We start from the raw sequence: 17,936 nt of genomic DNA, 5'->3' as shown, positions 1-17,936 counted from the left end.
GACACTCCATATCAGAATTTTGAGCCAAGGTAAGACCTCTCTACTTTTATGTTGAAGAGGCCTGGCATGGGTAATGCAAGACCAATTTTTCGTTCACAGGTTCAAAGAGTGGGGTTTTGAGAGAGGCTGGGGTGATACTGCTGAAAGAGTGAAGGAGACAATGAACACTCTGTCTGAAGTACTCCAAGCACCAGACCCGAAGAATCTTGAGAAGTTTCTCGGCAGAATTTCCCACAATTTTCAATGTGGTGATCTTCTCTGTTCATGGTTATTTTGGACAAGCTGATGTTCTTGGCTTGCCAGACACTGGTGGCCAGGTAAAAGCTCGTCGACAAAATATAGTTTTAAGGTGTTTGTTTAAGACTCTTAATCAAGATACGATAAGTAGTCAAGTAGATGTATCTTTTACAAATTAGTGGCATATGCTTGAACATTCCATTTAATCTCCTCCACATGTTAAAGTGAAAACTTTTACTACAAATATCTAGTGAACTTAAAGCTTTATCCATTTAAAACTTTGGAAAAATTTAGTACATTGAAAGAAAAGGGAGTGAAAGGATCAAACTCTTGATTCTTTGGTCTATTTGGCTTTGACACACTGATCAAAACAAGTGCTTTTCATCTCTGATACTCTTTGCCAAGATCTAACATACTTAATGGGGTTCAATTTGGGCCAGGTAGTTTATATCTTGGATCAAGTAAGAGCTCTGGAAGCAGAGTTGCTTCTCAGAATCAAGCAGCAGGGCCTAACTGTGAAGCCTAATTCTTGTTGTAAGTTTCACAAGTTGCAAAGGAATTATCTTATTGCATAAAGCAAACTGTATGCATAGATTTATGCAAGTATGATCTTGTTCTCATGGCAGGTTACAAGGCTCATACCTGATGCTAGAGGAACCAAATGTGACCAAGAGTTGGAACCAATCATTGATACCAAGCACTCCCACATTCTACGTGTGCCTTTTGTCACAGAAAAAGGAATCTTTCGTCCATGGGTTTCTCGCTTTGACATTTATCCATATCTAGAGAGGTTTACTCAGGCAAGTATACCTGTATTTACATTAACTCATATTTTTCCCATCAAATGACCTTGCCTTCTGGTAACCTCTTTTTGCTCCTGTTTATAGGATGCAACAACAAAGATTCTAGACCACCTCGAAGGGAAACCAGATCTTGTTATTGGAAATTACACTGATGGGAACTTGGTTGCATCTCTTATGGCTAACAAACTTGGGATAACTCTGGTTAACATCTCTTTCTTCTCAGTTTAAAATTCTTGCCCTAATTTTCATTGTTACCAAAAGAAGAGACTAACTCTCCGGGTATTTTGGAACCAGGGAACTGTAGCTCACGCATTAGAAAAGACCAAATATGAAGATTCAGATGTCAAGTGGAAGGACCTTGACCCCAAATATCATTTCTCATGCCAGTTCATGGCTGATACAATTGCAATGAATGCAGCAGATTTCATCATCACCAGTACATACCAGGAAATTGCTGGAAGGTAAGCTCATCATATATGAAACAAAAAAAAAAAAAATCTTAAATACTCAAGAATTTTGGACAAGAAAATATGAAAAATGAGTTATGCTTGTGTTGGGCACTTGTTCAGACATTTGCACGAAGCATGAAAAGTGATACTAAATTACACATGTATACTTAAAGCTTGCTAGTATTCAAATATTAGTGTCCTTGTTTCTTGGTTCAAGAAGTGGACTTAGATATACTAATTTATTAAGTTTCTTATTTGCAGCAAAGATAGACCTGGACAGTACGAAAGCCATGCTGCATTTACACTTCCAGGGCTCTGTAGAGTTGTTTCAGGAATAAACGTATTTGATCCGAAATTCAACATAGCTGCACCTGGGGCTGACCAGTCTGTCTATTTCCCTTTTACGGAGAAAAACAAAAGACTCAATCAATTTCACCCTGCCATTGAAGAGCTACTTTACAGTAAAGTGGATAACAATGAGCACATGTAAGTGATATTGTTGCTTGCTACTCTGCATTTACATTTAAAATTCATATATGAATTGCTGAATCATTTTTCCCCTCAAAATGATCAATGTTAACCTGTGGAATTGTTGTGGAAGCAGTGGATCTTTATCAGACAGGAGAAAACCCATCATCTTCTCAATGGCAAGGCTTGATGTTGTGAAGAACTTATCTGGTTTGGTTGAGTGGTTTGGGAAGAATAAGAGATTGAGAAACTTGGTAAACCTCGTCGTAGTTGGAGGCTTCTTTGACCCTTCAAAATCCAAAGACAGGGAGGAAATAGCAGAAATAAAAAAGATGCATGCTTTAATTGATAAGTACCAGCTAAAGGGTCAATTCAGATGGATTGCTGCACAGACGAACAGATATCGCAATGCTGAACTCTACCGATGCATCGCTGACACCAAAGGAGCTTTTGTGCAGCCTGCTTTATATGAAGCATTTGGACTTACTGTCATTGAAGCAATGAACTGTGGCTTGCCCACATTTGCTACAAATCAAGGAGGTCCAGCTGAAATTATTGTTGATGGAATCTCCGGATTCCATATCAATCCCTTACATGGTGACGAATCTAGCAACAAAATTGCTGATTTCTTTGAGACTTGCAAAGAGGATTCAACAAACTGGAGCAAGATTTCATCTGCTGGATTGAGGCGCATAAATGAATGGTAAAAAACATCTTTCAAGATAGTTCCCTTTTATATTGTATCAGCATTCTGCAACAAATAAAGTCTTATAGTTTTATAAATGGCTTGTTTTGTAGCTACACCTGGGAGATTTATGCAAACAGGCTACTGAACATGGGAAGCTTGTACACTTTCTGGAGGACAGTGAATAAGGAGCAAAAAGAAGCAAAACAAAAATACATCCATATGTTTTATAACCTTTTGTTCAAGAATTTGGTATGACAATATAGTTGACATTAAAGAACCCAAAACATACACACTAATGTTTCCATGTAATCTGGCGATGAGATTCTGAGAAATTTTCTTATATGTCAATGTCACAGGTGAAGACTGTACCTTTTCCAAGTGATGAACCTCAAAGACCAGTTTCCAAGCAGCAGACTGTTAAACAGCAGGGCTCAAGGCATGTCATATCATAATGATAATCTTTTCACCAACTTAAGTTCATTACATTTTTTGATTTTTATTAGCATGAAACATTTTCTAAAACAAAGCTTTTTATTGATCCAATCTAAAATCTTCCTTTTTTCCCCCCTATTTCTTTCTTTGGCTGCACCAGACGTGTACAATCCACATTGTCAAGGTTAGGCTAACTATATTGTTTCAGCTCATGATTATAAGGTGTGAATGATACTTCACTGAAGCAATTCTCTGTTCTTTTAATTTGCAGGTTACTGGGAGCTTGAAGGTCACAGGAATAAAGCAGAGAAATCGATTGATGCAGATTGTTACACTGGATGGATACATAGTAGTCATGGAATAATGCTGTACATGTCTTTTCTATCATTTTTTCAATCATTAAAACAAACAAGCCCTGTAATTATTGAGATATTGGCAAAGGGGGTTTAATGTTATCAATAAGATGCATTTGAAATTCGAACAGAGCAATAATTATTATCATCACTCCAATGCACATAGTGCTAAACTAAATCCAAACAATACTCTTTTTTTTTAATGGAAAAAACGAAACAATACTTGAATATAAATTAATCGCCATGCTTAAATTTAAATTACTTGATCTTACCAAATACTTTTATTTTTGGGTTAAAAAAATAAAGTCAAACAGTAGACCATACGAATGGTCAAGTCAGGACAAATTGGAATTTTTATATAGTTTGGAATAGGAATATGAAAATGTAGCATGATTCCTTGATAGTAACTACTCCCTTGATTATTAAAAAATGTAAAGTATTTTTTGTGGGATATGATGTTAAAAAATATTAAGTATTTTTAGTCTTTCAAGATATAATTATTATCTTTTTTTTAAAAGTGTCTTTATTAAATAAATTATTTTATATTTATTTTAGGGTGAAACACCCTATTAAATAGGAGTAAATATAAAAGAATAGGGTTAATTTAAAGATAAGTAACTATTTTATTGGGAGTTAAAATTCGATTAAAAATACTTTATATTTTTGAATTGAGGGAGTGTATTATATAAAAAAAATAAAAAAATAGTTGAGTGAGAATACATTAACCTTCAAATTAATTTAATTTCCATCAATTTAGTCATTTACATAGTGTTTTATTCCTTCTTATAACAAAAAAAAATTTGAGTATTTTTTCCATCTAAAAAATTATATTTTTTTTTCATTAATCTACATGATTACTATAATATTTTGTTATCAATATTAGTAGGTTTTAACATGTTTACCTCTTCTTTAAATAATATGGATACAGATTAATTGATAATTAAGGCAAACTTAAGGAATCAAAATGATAAAAAGTTAAATTTAAGGAGTCAAATTAAAATTGAAAATTATGATAAACTTGAAGGACTAAAAATTTCATTCTCTCTTAAAAACATTATATTTTTACAAAAATAAAAAATAAAGAAAGAGAATTCCTTGTCACTAAGGGTAAAAATAGGCTAGGTAGAATAAGATTTTAGCCAAATAAGCATGAGCCTGTATGATAAATTAACAATTTGAGCCTGACTTAAAACATATATAAAGCTTTTCTTATGATTTAGGCCTAAGCCTATCTAAAGCCTGGCTTGGTCTAAAAGTATATTTAAAAACCTACTTAAAAGTAAGTCTTTTAAATAAACTCACATTTTAATTTTAAATATTTCAAATATATTTTAGGACTATTAATATAACTATATAACCTGACTATTACTATAAACTATATAATAATTAAAATGACTTACAAATTACAACACAATAATAAAATAATAACATTAAATTAATATATAAGTTTTGTCTAATTGAAAACATAACTAGAAATAAAAAATAATAGATTGATTGAAAATTAAATGATAAAATTGATTTGTGACATATTACATAATATATATATATATATCTCTGTGTGTGTGTGTAAATAAGTCAGACTATTAGACTCGTAGGCTAGATTTTAAAAAAAACTAAACTTAATATATTAAAATTAAACTAAAAAAGCTTAATTAAATACTTAAATTTGACCTGAGCTTGCTTATTTAACAAATAAGTTGGATTGAATCTGAAATAGACTAGGGTATAAGTCCCAGCCTATTTCCATCCGTATTTGTTAGCAGCCAAATAATAATACCAATAATAATACCAATAGTAACTGCCTTGTGTAGTTATGGTGATCCTCCATAACAAGAAATATAACAGTTTTGAGAAACAATACAGAGGGAGGAACCAAATTTGAAGGTTTGAATTTGTTGTTCATCCATATTTTGCAAGAAAATCTCAAACTCTGCAACATCTTTTTCCGATCCTATCATTGAGGTGACGCTCCTTCTTCCTCCAAGCAGAGGAATTCTTCGGTATCTTTATGACTACCTCATCATCAACCTCTGCCGTTGCAAATGTTGGACCCTCTGCTCCCTCTTCCAAGAATCCCAAAAAACCTAAATGTGAGTTATTCCTCAGCTCCATTTATTTCTTTCCCCTCATGTGCACGCGCGCGCGATTCTGTCTCGATTTCTGATGATCTTCATATTATGTTCATTACTGCAACCTCTATTGACATATTACATATGATACATTCACTTATATATATATATATATATATATATAAATATATATATAATTTTGATACAAAGACGTGACACTTTATCAATGTTACATATCAATCAGACCTAACGTCGAAAAATCGCGTAATGTCTGGACTATAGGGTCAATTTTTGGTACACTACGTGAACGTGTAAGATGTAAATTTAACATGGTAACCACTTAACCTTTTATTTGTTAGTTTTAACTGATGATATGCAGCATTTTCCTGTTTTATGTTCATTTAGAGGATAAATTTGTGTTCTGAAGTTCGTATCCCAAAATTGTAAGAGGCCATAGGTTATCAGGGTTATATAATATCCCCTAATAAAAATAAACTTCATGGGATTACTTTCAATGCTGCGGCCAAACAATCAGGCATTTCGTTCTAGAGTCTTCTTGACAGTGTTGGGTACATTTAGAGTGGATATTGCTGATGGAAGGTTACTGTAACCAGGTTATTGAAATATATTATAAAAATCTAGACTCATCTTCCCATGTATTGCATGGAGTCTGAGGAGAACTGTACCACTCATAACTTACGAATAATATGATTTTACATTGATTGATATTGATTCAGGATGTTCTTATTGTTAGATTAATTCAGGTTATTGAAGAAATTTTCACCCATTACAATGTTCTGTGAAGTCAAAATTAATTTGGTAACTTTACAATAATCTCAATTAACACTACCCAATAAATGTATGACTCTCTGTGCATAGGTAGGCATGCTTACGGGGCTAGTTTCATATCTGTCATCTTTAAGAAAGATGTCTCCTCTTATGTTTTCTAATCTTCGTTGTTATGGTGATCATTGTAATTTTAATTTACCCATGTGACCATGTCTTTTTTGGACAAAACAACATGGCTTATTCCTAATATTTTCCACCAAATTCAAGACAAACTGAGTGTTTCACATAATGATTTAAGTCTTGCAGTTGTTTTCTTACTAACAGCTTATTGTCTTTTGTGTCTATGTGTCATTAAGCTTTTATCCGCATAATATTTCCCCTGATTTTGTTTGCCTTATCGTAGATTCTAAATTTTCACAGCAAGAACTTCCTGCATGGCAACCAATTTTAACACCGTCATGGGTATGGCTTGCAAATTAACTTCTCTAATTTCACCACTAAATCGTTGTGAGCAACTGTCTCAGCCTTCTTTTGCTATAATAGTGGATTAGTGATTCATCTTCACTTTACAGGTCATTATACAATTTATAGTTATTGCAGTCATCTTCATTCCACTTGGTCTTGCCTCATTATTCGCATCAGAGCGTGTAATATATTGTGATTATTTTTTCACCTGGTGTCAAATGGAATTTGTGTGCTGCAACTGACAATTCATTTGATCGAGAATTTCTGATCCAGGTGGTGGAAATAAGCTACAGATATGATCAGGAATGCATTCCTCATAAATATAGCGGTGATGCAGTAGCCTTTGTTCAAAGCACTGAAACAAAGAAGACTTGCATCAGGAAATGGATTGTTAGTGTCTTTCCTGTATCATTTCTAGCATAATATTTTTATTTTCACTGTTCATTAACAGAACCTAAGCTGCAACCTGTAACTCAAGATTCTGGTTTCTGATGGACTAATTTTATTAGATAATTCACAGGTCACAAAAAAAATGAAAGCTCCAGTATATGTCTATTATCAGCTTGACAATTTCTACCAGAATCATCGAAGGTAAGTGTAATACACTGCTAGAATCGTGTTTTGGCTTCTTTTAGTGCTCATGTGCATTTGAGGTCGCCTTGTTTCTTTATTTATCCTAAAGGTGAAAATAAACTAGGCCAAAGTAGGTTTTGGCCAAATAGGCCTGAGGCTGTGTGGTAGGTAAGAGGCCTGAGCTTCGCCTAAAGCCTGTATAAGGCTTTCTTCAAGACTCAAGTTTGAGCCTACCTAAAGTTTGATTTTACTTGAAAATCTATTTAAAAGCCTACTTAAAATAAACCTTTTAAATAGGCTTACATATTAGTTTTAATCACCTCAAACATGCTTTAGGATTATTAAAGTCTACAATATATATCAAGTACTATATAATATAGCAATAAAGTAACAATATTAATATTAAAATCAATATAGGTCCAATTTGATTAAAAACATAACTAGAAATTAAAAAATTAGATTGATTAAAAATCAAATAGTGAAATTATTATGTGTGTAATATATTACATAATAATATGTGTGCGTGTAAATAGGCCTGCTTGTTAAGCTCGTAAAATAGGCCTAATCAAAGGCTTGAACCTAGCCTAGACCTAGACCTATTTAATAAATACGTTAAGTTAGGCTTGAAGTAAGTTAAGTCATAGACCCTTAATAGGGGCCTGCCTTGCTTCTACCCCTATTTATCTCTCTAACTAGACCTTTGATTTAAACCATCAACTTTGTTAGATGTAAAATGCAACTTTCATTGAGAGTGGCAGAGGTGAGGCAAGTGTCATGTTTTCGGTCACATAATATCCCTTTAATCATAGCTCAACAAACACACGCCTGCTTGCGTGTGGATATTGATGATTAGTTCCGTTATGATGATTTCATCAAATTTTTAATTTTCTAAAGGTTGGCAAATAAATGGGACTTACAGAAAGAATTTTCAGCTATTCGTTGGCAAAACGTAGTACAATTTATTAATGATCAATTTTTGGATGTTGTGATCTGCTGAGATTTTTTTTTCCTTTCCCCCTCATATTTCCCCTTTTTAATCTATCTTTCTGAAATTAGGGGACTCCGAATAACAAAATGCTTTTCTGTCTGCATGATATTCACAGATTTGTTAAAAGTAGAGATGACAAACAACTACGGAGTAAGGCAGATGAGAAGGGATCGTCCTCTTGTGAACCTGAACTGAATCATGATGGAAAACCAATTGTTCCCTGTGGCCTCATTGCATGGAGTTTGTTCAATGACACATTCAGTCTTTCAGCAAACAACAAGACTTTACTGATCAACAAACAGAATATAGCATGGAAGAGTGACAAGACCACAAGATTTGGTTCTGATGTATATCCAAAGAACTTTCAGCAGGGAAGCTTGATTGGTGGAGCGAAACTCAATGAGAGCATACCTGTAAGTACATATATTTTAATGGCAGTACATGATTATTGTGATTTTCATTATTCTCTTGAGTTTTGCAAGATAATTTTCTAAGTTGTTTTTAAATTTTATTAATAGTGATTTTCTTGGCATGCATCAGCTGAGCGAACAAGAGGATCTCATTGTTTGGATGCGAACAGCACCATTGTCTTCTTTCAGAAAACTATACGGGAGGATTGAGGCTAACCTTGAAGTTAATGATGAGTTAGACATAGTTATTGAGAACAACTATAATACGTACAGTTTTGGTGGAAAAAAGAATCTGGTTCTTTCTACAACAACTTGGATTGGTGGGAGAAATGATTTTGTGGGGATGGCATGTCTTGCCATTGGTGGACTGTCCTTGGTGTTTGAGTTAGTGTTCATAATTATGCATGTGATGAAGCCAAGGTGAGGAAATACTATGCTCATCCTTCATCTATTGTTTCTGTTTTTGTGTTTTTCTTTTTACAGGCCGAGAAATTTTGATTTTGTGCACATTGTAGAGTGGACTATACTGATAACAAATCTGGCATCATAATTGCTTCCTTGGCTCCAAATTTTCACCTGAAAACCTACAGGATTTGAAAATTTGATCTTTATTGCTTCCATTTCCCATGCCAAAAGGGCTTTGAAACAATTTAAGCTCTTAATGATAAGTGTGCTAAACATGAAAGTTTTGCACAATCCTTGCACATTTTCAAATTTTTCGTCTAACATTTTAACTTTTCTTTTTCTCATATTCGATCTAAAATTTTGTGCATGTCCTTATCATAGTTAAAGTACTGGTTAGTCAGATAAGAAAAACATATTATGTCTCAAATGTCATGGGTTTTTCTCTGTTAATTCTTGCAAGTTGACATTACATTTGCCTTTTGCATATATGCAGGCCTCTTGGGGATCCATCCTACTTGACTTGGAACAAAAATGCAGATAAAGAACATGTGAGATAATTTGAATATTTTCATCTTCACAAAGTTCTATATTCTTATATATATATATATATATGGGTGTGTGCAAGTTCTTGATTCACAGAAGGTCTGTTTTCGGTGAAGTATAAAACTTCATAATTCTCTTCATTGACATATTTTAAAATATTTGTGAAATATATGGAGTTGGACTGCTCATTTTTGGAGGTGACCTTCCTGAGTAGTTTGGAGGAGGTCTTAAGTCGTTCCGTTTAGATAAAAAGATAATTAATTATGTAATACTCTTCTCAAATAACAATCAAGCCATGTGAAATATGACATCCAACTTGTGTGGGAAGAATTTGACACTCCCACATTTCTATGCTCGATTGATCCATATGTAAGTCATCTATTTTAAATAAAGAAGGAAAAAAAGTAAAGGTAAGTTATGCTATATAAGTGGAGAGTACAAGCAACTTAATCAAAGAAAGTATGTCAAAGTAAAGTACAAGTACATATTGGGATCCATCAGCCTCCAAGCTATTTTAATTGGGAGAAACCTAGGGAATTAAACCTTCTACGATTTAACAAAACAAATGGTCAATTTAGAGGGTTAATCAACTGTGACGTGGTTAGCCCACATTGTGCAAAGTGCCAAAGAAATTGTAAGGAAAATCCCTACCTTCTTCAACACCACACTTAACCCTCTTCCACTTTTTATACCAACAAACCAAATCCTTTCTTTCTCATTCCTTGAGAATTTCTTCTTGCTCCTTGCACAAGAGCAACATTTCTCTTTGACATCTTCATTTTGAGGATCTAGGTTCCAGATTTGTGAATGCTCCCCAAATAAGAAGCAAAATACATCAAGAGAAATGCAAAGATGAACATAATGGCACTAGCAGTCTTTGAAGGCTTCATTATTAGCTTTCCTATCACATGGTCTTCCAGTTTTGTGAAAAAGGACCCTTGTTTCTCCATTCTCAATGTTTGTGTCTGTGCTGCTGTTTCTTCATTTTCTGCTGAAAGATTAGTGTTGTTTGCCATTACTGGGTTGAGATGAACCTTGAGGGTTTGTGAAGGAACTATCTGGTGAAAGAATGTCTTGGCTGCTTGGTGAGTTGCCACAAACATTCCATGGCTGACTTTTACTTCCTCAACCATCTCAAAGCAGCTTGGAGAGCTTGAATAATCATCCATGGGGGTACCTTCATCTATGAAGTTCTCATTTGGTTCATCATAATTAAGGAATCCCAATGAGAAGTCATTGATGTTGTTGCTTTCGTGCTGCACAGACTCTACTGAAGAATAAAAAAGGAAAAAAAATAGAGGGATTAAGTTTACATAACCATTAATTACGTGGACTTTTTTCCCGGAGGGGATTTTAAAGAAGCTAGTAATGATATTCTGAGTTATAAAACATGTTCTTTCAAAAATGAAATTTGAATTGCAAACACTTAAATTGTTCAACCACTATAGACAATCACACCGTTTTCAATACCTTGCACCCCATTTTCTTCCTTGTTTATTTGGAAATTTGTAATATCCTCAATAGGAACAGCCTTTTGATCTTCTGGAAAGCTCTGTGCAATTGTACAAATAATCATATAAATTAAGTATTCTTCGTGCCACTATATGTGTATAAAAAACAAATATTCATCAAAAGAGCTAATATTTTGGCCCAAAAAAAAAAATCAAAACAGCTAATATGATATCTGCAGTCCAATATGCCTTTTTCTAGAGTTCAAGGTGCAATATTGAGAATAAGGTGTAAATGAATTATAGCTAATTGATAAGAAAATTGATTTTGGCAGATGCATAGATATATAGATATTATGTTGCTGCTGTTACCTAACTAAAAAAAAATAAAAAAATTGAACCAGTGATCATGAAAACTAGGATACCTTCTCCATACTTTTGCTTGACATTCCAACCCATCTCAAGTTCTCGACCATCCTCTCTGCCTTGAACTCATCAGCCAGATCTGCAATCTCTATTGACCTAAATGTGTTCTGATCTTCCCATGTAGTAGTAGTCTCACTATTAATGCCTCTGATCATGGAACTCAAGTCACTCACCTGGTGGTTGTAGCTATAGTTCTGATCATCACTTCCTCTTCCCACCATGAAGGTGAAGTCGTCGTCATCTTCTTCATGAGGAGCATAGTTTCCGCTGCCACCGCCACCCCATGTGGTGGGTGGATTATAGTTTGAGGTCTGATTAATGAGTTCCTGAGAAGCATGAGCTACTGATAGAATCTCCTGCAAAATATCTGTTGTTGTTTCAGTAGTTGTGCTTCCATGAATTATGGCACCAGAATGATCAGATGGTTGTGGCATGTTCAGTTCAGGAATCCCAACTTGAGGGAAGTCCTCCACCTCCAATGGGGGCATACTGAACCTGTGCTGCATCCTTGCACGCTCTAAAGCTATGTCCACCTACAAAATTCATTATATATATATATATATATATATAAGTTGTGAACGGAAGCTCAATCATTTTAAATAGCCAAACAAGTACTGCTCTAATCTTAATTATAGGAATATCCTTCAACTTGTAAATAATTTTACCCTTCAACTACAAAAAAAAAAAAGTTTGCCTAGAATATTGAAAATAAAATAATTAACTGTTACATGCATCTTTGCCCTATATTTGGTCCAAATAGCGCTTTAAAACTTTGCTCTAAAATTAGGATTAAATAGAGTGTTAGTTTAACTTGGTATTTAAAATCTCATCTAAGCTAATAATAAGAGTTGGAGGTTAATTAATATTTGGTCTCTCATATCATATATATTAGTATAAATCAGAGCAAAGTTTTTCTAAGGTTAAAAAAATATTCCTTTTTTTTACACTAGTTTTTTTTTTTGTTCACTCTTTTTCGTAAACGTTGTGGGTAACAAAAAGGTGTATGAAAGCTTTCCTATTCGTAATTATTAGTTTGGTTATTCAAATAATGCTAGATTAATTAACAAAACAATAATATATCTACTGAAATTTAACAAAATTATAATTCAAATAATATAGTTATGATCATGTTTCTTGGACAACATGAGATGCTTATGAAATGAAAGTGTTATGTCATACTGCTCGGAAAATTTGGAGTTTTAGTAAGATTATTTTAGTGATTTGTAATATTTAACCAAGCTAAATTCTGATAGGTGGGATACCATTTTTAGACAGCATAGGAAGCGTTAACATGTAGCATGGAACATCATATGCTTTCAGCCATTTTGGATATCTATATATATATACTAATCCAATTATTGGGAACATCCTAAACATGCATAGGATTAAAAATGACAATTAATAATAGTAACAATCAAATCTTCATATTCATTGTCCATTACCATTTAAATTTAGAAATTAGAGGGGATCCTCTTAAGACCCCTAACCATTCAGATGGAGAGAGAGAGAAATAATTAATTAGTAAGCTCCATCTAACAAGTGGGGCCTATTATAACCATTCTTTTCTCTCTCTTCACCTGGTTGTTTATTAGGTGATCTGAAGAGAATCCATGCCCTATCATATAACTAGATCAAGCATGATATCCCTGTGAACTACAATGCAGCTTCTAGCTAGTATAGCTTGTATACTAAAATATTAATCATGTTACCTTGGAGGAAGGATAGGAGACGGCTTCATAATTGCGAAATGAAGAAGTTGGTGGAAGGCTTAACAAGGGATCATCATCTGACATCAAGTGTGACCAGCTAGGATTATTCACATGATGTTGAGTGATTCCACAAGAATAATTGACATGATTATTATGGAAGACATTTGGGTGGTGCATGTAGGATGGTGATGAATGATGATCAAGGGGCATCATCAAGTAATCGTTGGAGCTCTCCAAGTGATCTTCGCCTCTTCCTTCAGAGTAAAGGTCATTGTTAATGCTGGACGACGTCTGATCACTCGCTATCTGCTGCTGCTGCTGATGATGATGATAATGATGATGCTGATACTGCTTTTCTTCTATCTTTGGGCTTATCACTGCGCTCTTCTTGAACACACGACATAGAGAATATGCCTCCTGAAATTAATTATTATTAGCCATCACTTACAGCTTATGAGGCAACATGCGTTTAGAATTCATGCCATGACATTATTTGCTGCCCTTGAGAGGAGCATCTCAAAAGGGGAAAAAGCTATTATAGCTGGCTTAATGATTTCAAGAAGACATATAAATGAGTATTTTTTTCCACCGTAGTTTATAAAACAATTTTAAATAAAATTACACATACATATAAACTTTGTTAAATATACTTTACAATTTTATTTTATTTTTAAAAATATAAATTTCTAAAAATACCATTCATTAAAAATAGAGAATATTAGAATATGATAAGGAGGGAAGGATAATATTGAAAAAGTTTATTTAATAAAATCTTATTTTTGTCAAATTATGTTATATTCTGGACACAAATCAGTTCCAAAATTGTCTTATAAACTGAGAGGGAGAGAATGTATTATATTAATATCATATTTTGATTCAAAACCTTAAGATACAGAGCTTTTGAGTTTTTTCCATTTATATATCACTCCTCCAATCTAACTTATTTGATGCTGGACATTATCTCCACATCAAACTAAGTTAACTAACAGTTGATATTACCACGGATATATAGAAAAGGTATATTGAACTTTTGTGTGAAGGGATGGATTGGTGAGAAATACCTGCATGCGAGAAGAAGCAGGTTGACATTCACGCTCGTGAAGACGATACTCGTGCATGACCCAACCAGTGCGAGAGCCATGTGGGGCCCTTCCTCGATAATAAACTAGGGTTTTCTTCATCCCCACTGCACGACTCTGAGAATTCACTTTCCTATCCTTCCCCGTGGCCTTCCAATACCCACATCTCGTCGCTCTGTTCGTTCTCGACCCGTTCGGATATTTTCTGTCTCGAGGACTGAAGAAATACCACTCCAAGTCTTTCCCTGGTAGCAGAGATTTTCCTGCACCGATCAAAAAATCAACTCTGAATGTCTCGGAGACCATGAACTGATATTTATGCTTTTTGACTGTGGAATTCTTCTCTCTTGTCTTGTTAGCTTATATACGAACCCTAAAGATGAAGGGACCCAGCAACAACCTCTAGAAAGCTCAAGTACATAGCTTTTTCTTTGGGCAAACCACACACGAGATATTTTTTGTTAAAGCAAAATATATACTTGACCAATAAAGCAAGCAAGTGTTTCATCCTTCAACAAAGCTAAGACAATAAGACGAGAGAAGCAAATCGTGGTGTCAAAACATTAGGTGACTCTCTAAATAAAATAAACAATTAATTTTTCCAGACCTCTGATTAAGAGGAATCAATCCCTTAATTACCAGTTAATTCAAGTACCCGATGGTGCATTTAATTATTCTCTCTTTTCTAAATATAACACATTTGTATGTGTAGGTACCTGGCAGGTCCCATGGTTCGCACTTGTAAAGATCAACTTCAGGGATAATCTCTAACTCAATCTTTCTGCCATTGATCTTTCTTTTGAGATAGTACGCAACAAGCTCTTCATCTGTAGGGTGGAACCTGAAACCTGGAGGAAATGAAACTGGTGCCATCTCGATTATAGCTACCTTGGGACCTCCTTCTTTGTTGACCTAACTTAACAGAACCACACAGATCAGACTCGATCAACACATCATCACACAAGCCGGCCAAACAAAGCCTCACTAACTATCATATTATTAAGCAAATCAATATTCATGCATTCTTCAGCTGTATAAATATATATATATATATATATATAACATATATAGTTGAAGGTAGAGAGATCGATATCAAACCTTAGAGGAAGAAGATCCAAAGGCGGCAGAGAGAGAGAGAGAGAGAGAGAGAGAGAGGAAGAGGTTGAGAATGATCTAAGAGAAGAGGCAAAGAGGATGAGTTCTGAGGGTTGCTTGGGGTTTTGATAAAGACGACAGGTAGAGAGAGAGAGAGAGAGAGAATGATAAACAGAACAAAAGCAAAGGCGAAGGGTTTGTGTCAGCCCCCACTTGGCTTTCTGTTACTTTTCATTTGTTTTTGTTTTTATTGTTTGATGATCGAAATGAAAGAATGATTCCTGTTTTTCTTTGCGATCAAGCTTACGTTGCTTATTCGCTATCACTAATCCAACCCTCTCTCTCTTCTGTGCCCAGTTATCCTATGCTTCCTACTAGTTCCTTCCAAAATTCCCACCCCCTCCACGTGGCATCCCCTGACTGGTTGCATCTCATGCACGTTAGTGTATAGAAGAATATGGGATCAACGTTAACGAGAGGCAACTCAAGAAACACAACCAAGTTGGCGGCTGTTTCTAACCGAAAACAATGAACCCTTTCACATTATATTTGTGTGTGTGTGTGTCATGTTTCCTACTTTATCTTATCGCCTATCATTTTCGTTCGCTTTTGTTACGTTGATTTTTCTTTTCACGTGGATGCTAAATGTTTCAGAATTTTATGTGTGCGTGTTCCTACAAAAACATATATCTTCAGATTTTGAAAAACTTTTTGCAGATATCGAAATTCTTAACGTGCGTATGTTTTCCTGTTCTTTGTGGATAATTAAGAACTACTGTTGATTCTGATACATTATGTCCTATTTTGGATGATGCATGTCCTTACATTGTGATCATTATCACTCATTACTTATGTTCAAATTCAATCGCCTACATTAAGTATTTCATGTTGTCAGCTTTGAGATATATGTATATAGGGCGTGCATGTGTGTGTGTGTGTGTATATATGATGGTATTTTAATTTTTGATGAAAATTAAGTATAATTTATTTTTTTAAAAAAAGTAGTATGCACATTTAATATTGTATGCATTAAATTCGAAATAATATTATAGGGGTGATTGTATGTGGAAGCAAAATTCACATTTTTTTTACAAACAGGTTTGAATATTAATGAAAAATTATAATATCTAATTATCTATATATATATATATCTCAAAATGCAACTTAATCATTATTTTTTCACAAACGACGTCGTTGTGATGGCTGAAGATTAAAACTGTTGATGATAATATGCTAAAAATAGAAAGAAAAAATAATGAAAAAAATATACAATAAATTTAATAAGGAGCAAGTTCATTTTACATAGATACCATTAAAAAGTTTTTAATCTTTAAATTCCGTGCATATGTAAGGCTAGCTAAGCAACGTGAATATTAATTACATGGTTATACATGTCAGGTTAGCTTAGCAACGTGAATATTAATTAATAATTACGGATATCCTAGGTTTATCAGACATTCATAATTCATAAAAATCGCAATTGTTTCAGAAACCTTGCTTTCTTAAGGAAATGTAACGATTGAAGAAGAACAAAAAGGCCGAATAGCAGTCTTGCATTTTTGGATGCATGATGGGGGAAATAATAATATACAGCTAAGTCCAAGGAGGGACCCATGTGGTGGGGCCTGCTTTTGCCACGTGAACCAAACAAAGCATCCACATGGCTTGCATGGAAGAATCACTTGATAGATATATGATGCTTTTGCATGTTGCCCTCCTGTGTGCGTGTCGTGTTGTTATATATATATATATATATATATATAGGGGTGTTTATAAAATGGGATTAAAACACCCCTATTGCTCGTCCTATCCTGAAAAAAAGATTAAAATTAAATTTTTATTTTGTGTCTCGTCCTGTCTTGAAAGTCATCCCGTCCCATTAAAAATCGAGACGAGACTGGGACGAGATCGGGACTTCTTGCCGTCCTGATAATTAGACAATATTAGAGAAAGATTTATATAATAATATTCATTAAAATTTAAATCATATAATTTATTAAGTTTAAAAATTAAAACAACACAAGCATATAAATTACAATAATTTAAAATTAATAATTGAATTACATTAATTATAATTACACATTATGATAGCAATTACAAGTTATCTCTAGGTTATAAGAGTAGCAACAACAAGCAAGCCAAGTACAATATCAAATTATTATTATTCTACTTTAGTTGAAATGTGCTAAGCTAATTACTCTTTAAAAAATAAAGTAATAAATACGATATAAATAAAACTTATTAAATATATAGATATAAAAATAAATTGTATTAATATAATTAATATATTATTAAAAAAATATCACCCTATTTACTCTATGTTATTAAAATTATCGATATAAAATTTTTTAGTTTTATATAAGAATCACAGGCATTGAAATTATAATTGATATAATTAATATAAGTATAAATTATATTAATATATTTAATATATATTTTTAAAATAAAAAATAATATATATATATATATAAAATATTCGGGACAGGACGGGACGTCTTGATAGCAAT

The 17,936-nt window shown here is 33.6% G+C and overlaps 2 protein-coding genes and 1 pseudogene across 4 annotated transcripts; 2 read left to right on the top strand and 1 right to left on the bottom strand.

Annotated features, from left to right (window-relative positions):
- The first annotated feature begins 145 nt into the window (after positions 1-145).
- LOC129303231 (sucrose synthase 6-like) lies at positions 146-3,581 on the top strand. The gene is given in 13 exon segments (XM_054942394.1): positions 146-229; positions 231-317; positions 678-760; positions 762-771; positions 864-1,037; positions 1,125-1,241; positions 1,335-1,501; positions 1,751-1,975; positions 2,094-2,660; positions 2,756-2,894; positions 3,002-3,081; positions 3,238-3,261; positions 3,349-3,581. Coding segments are annotated over 13 exon segments (1,758 nt in total). The 5' UTR covers positions 146-160; the 3' UTR covers positions 3,365-3,581.
- A 1,707-nt stretch (positions 3,582-5,288) lies between these two features.
- On the top strand, positions 5,289-9,955 carry LOC129302121 (ALA-interacting subunit 3-like). 3 transcript variants are annotated; one of them, XM_054940796.1, is made up of 8 exons: positions 5,289-5,520; positions 6,692-6,750; positions 6,861-6,935; positions 7,027-7,143; positions 7,274-7,344; positions 8,430-8,727; positions 8,855-9,144; positions 9,623-9,955. In XM_054940796.1, the coding sequence occupies exons 1-8, from the start codon at positions 5,439-5,441 to the stop codon at positions 9,684-9,686; spliced, it is 1,056 nt and encodes a 351-aa protein (XP_054796771.1). In that variant the 5' UTR covers positions 5,289-5,438; the 3' UTR covers positions 9,687-9,955. The 3 variants fall into 3 exon arrangements, with proteins under 3 accessions (XP_054796771.1, XP_054796772.1, XP_054796773.1); XM_054940797.1 differs by lacking the exon at positions 6,861-6,935; XM_054940798.1 differs by lacking the exons at positions 6,692-6,750; positions 6,861-6,935 and having other exon boundaries at positions 5,297-5,520.
- Positions 9,956-10,054: 99 nt separating this feature from the next.
- LOC129302120 (NAC domain-containing protein 54-like) lies at positions 10,055-15,572 on the bottom strand (annotated as a pseudogene).
- Between the last annotated feature and the right edge of the window lie 2,364 nt (positions 15,573-17,936).

Source organism: Prosopis cineraria, unplaced genomic scaffold, assembly GCF_029017545.1.
Source record: "Prosopis cineraria cultivar Desert tree isolate PC_DT_omini unplaced genomic scaffold, ASM2901754v1 PC2, whole genome shotgun sequence".
Lineage (NCBI taxonomy): Eukaryota > Viridiplantae > Streptophyta > Magnoliopsida > Fabales > Fabaceae > Prosopis > Prosopis cineraria.
This window is presented reverse-complemented; position numbering and strand designations above follow the sequence as displayed.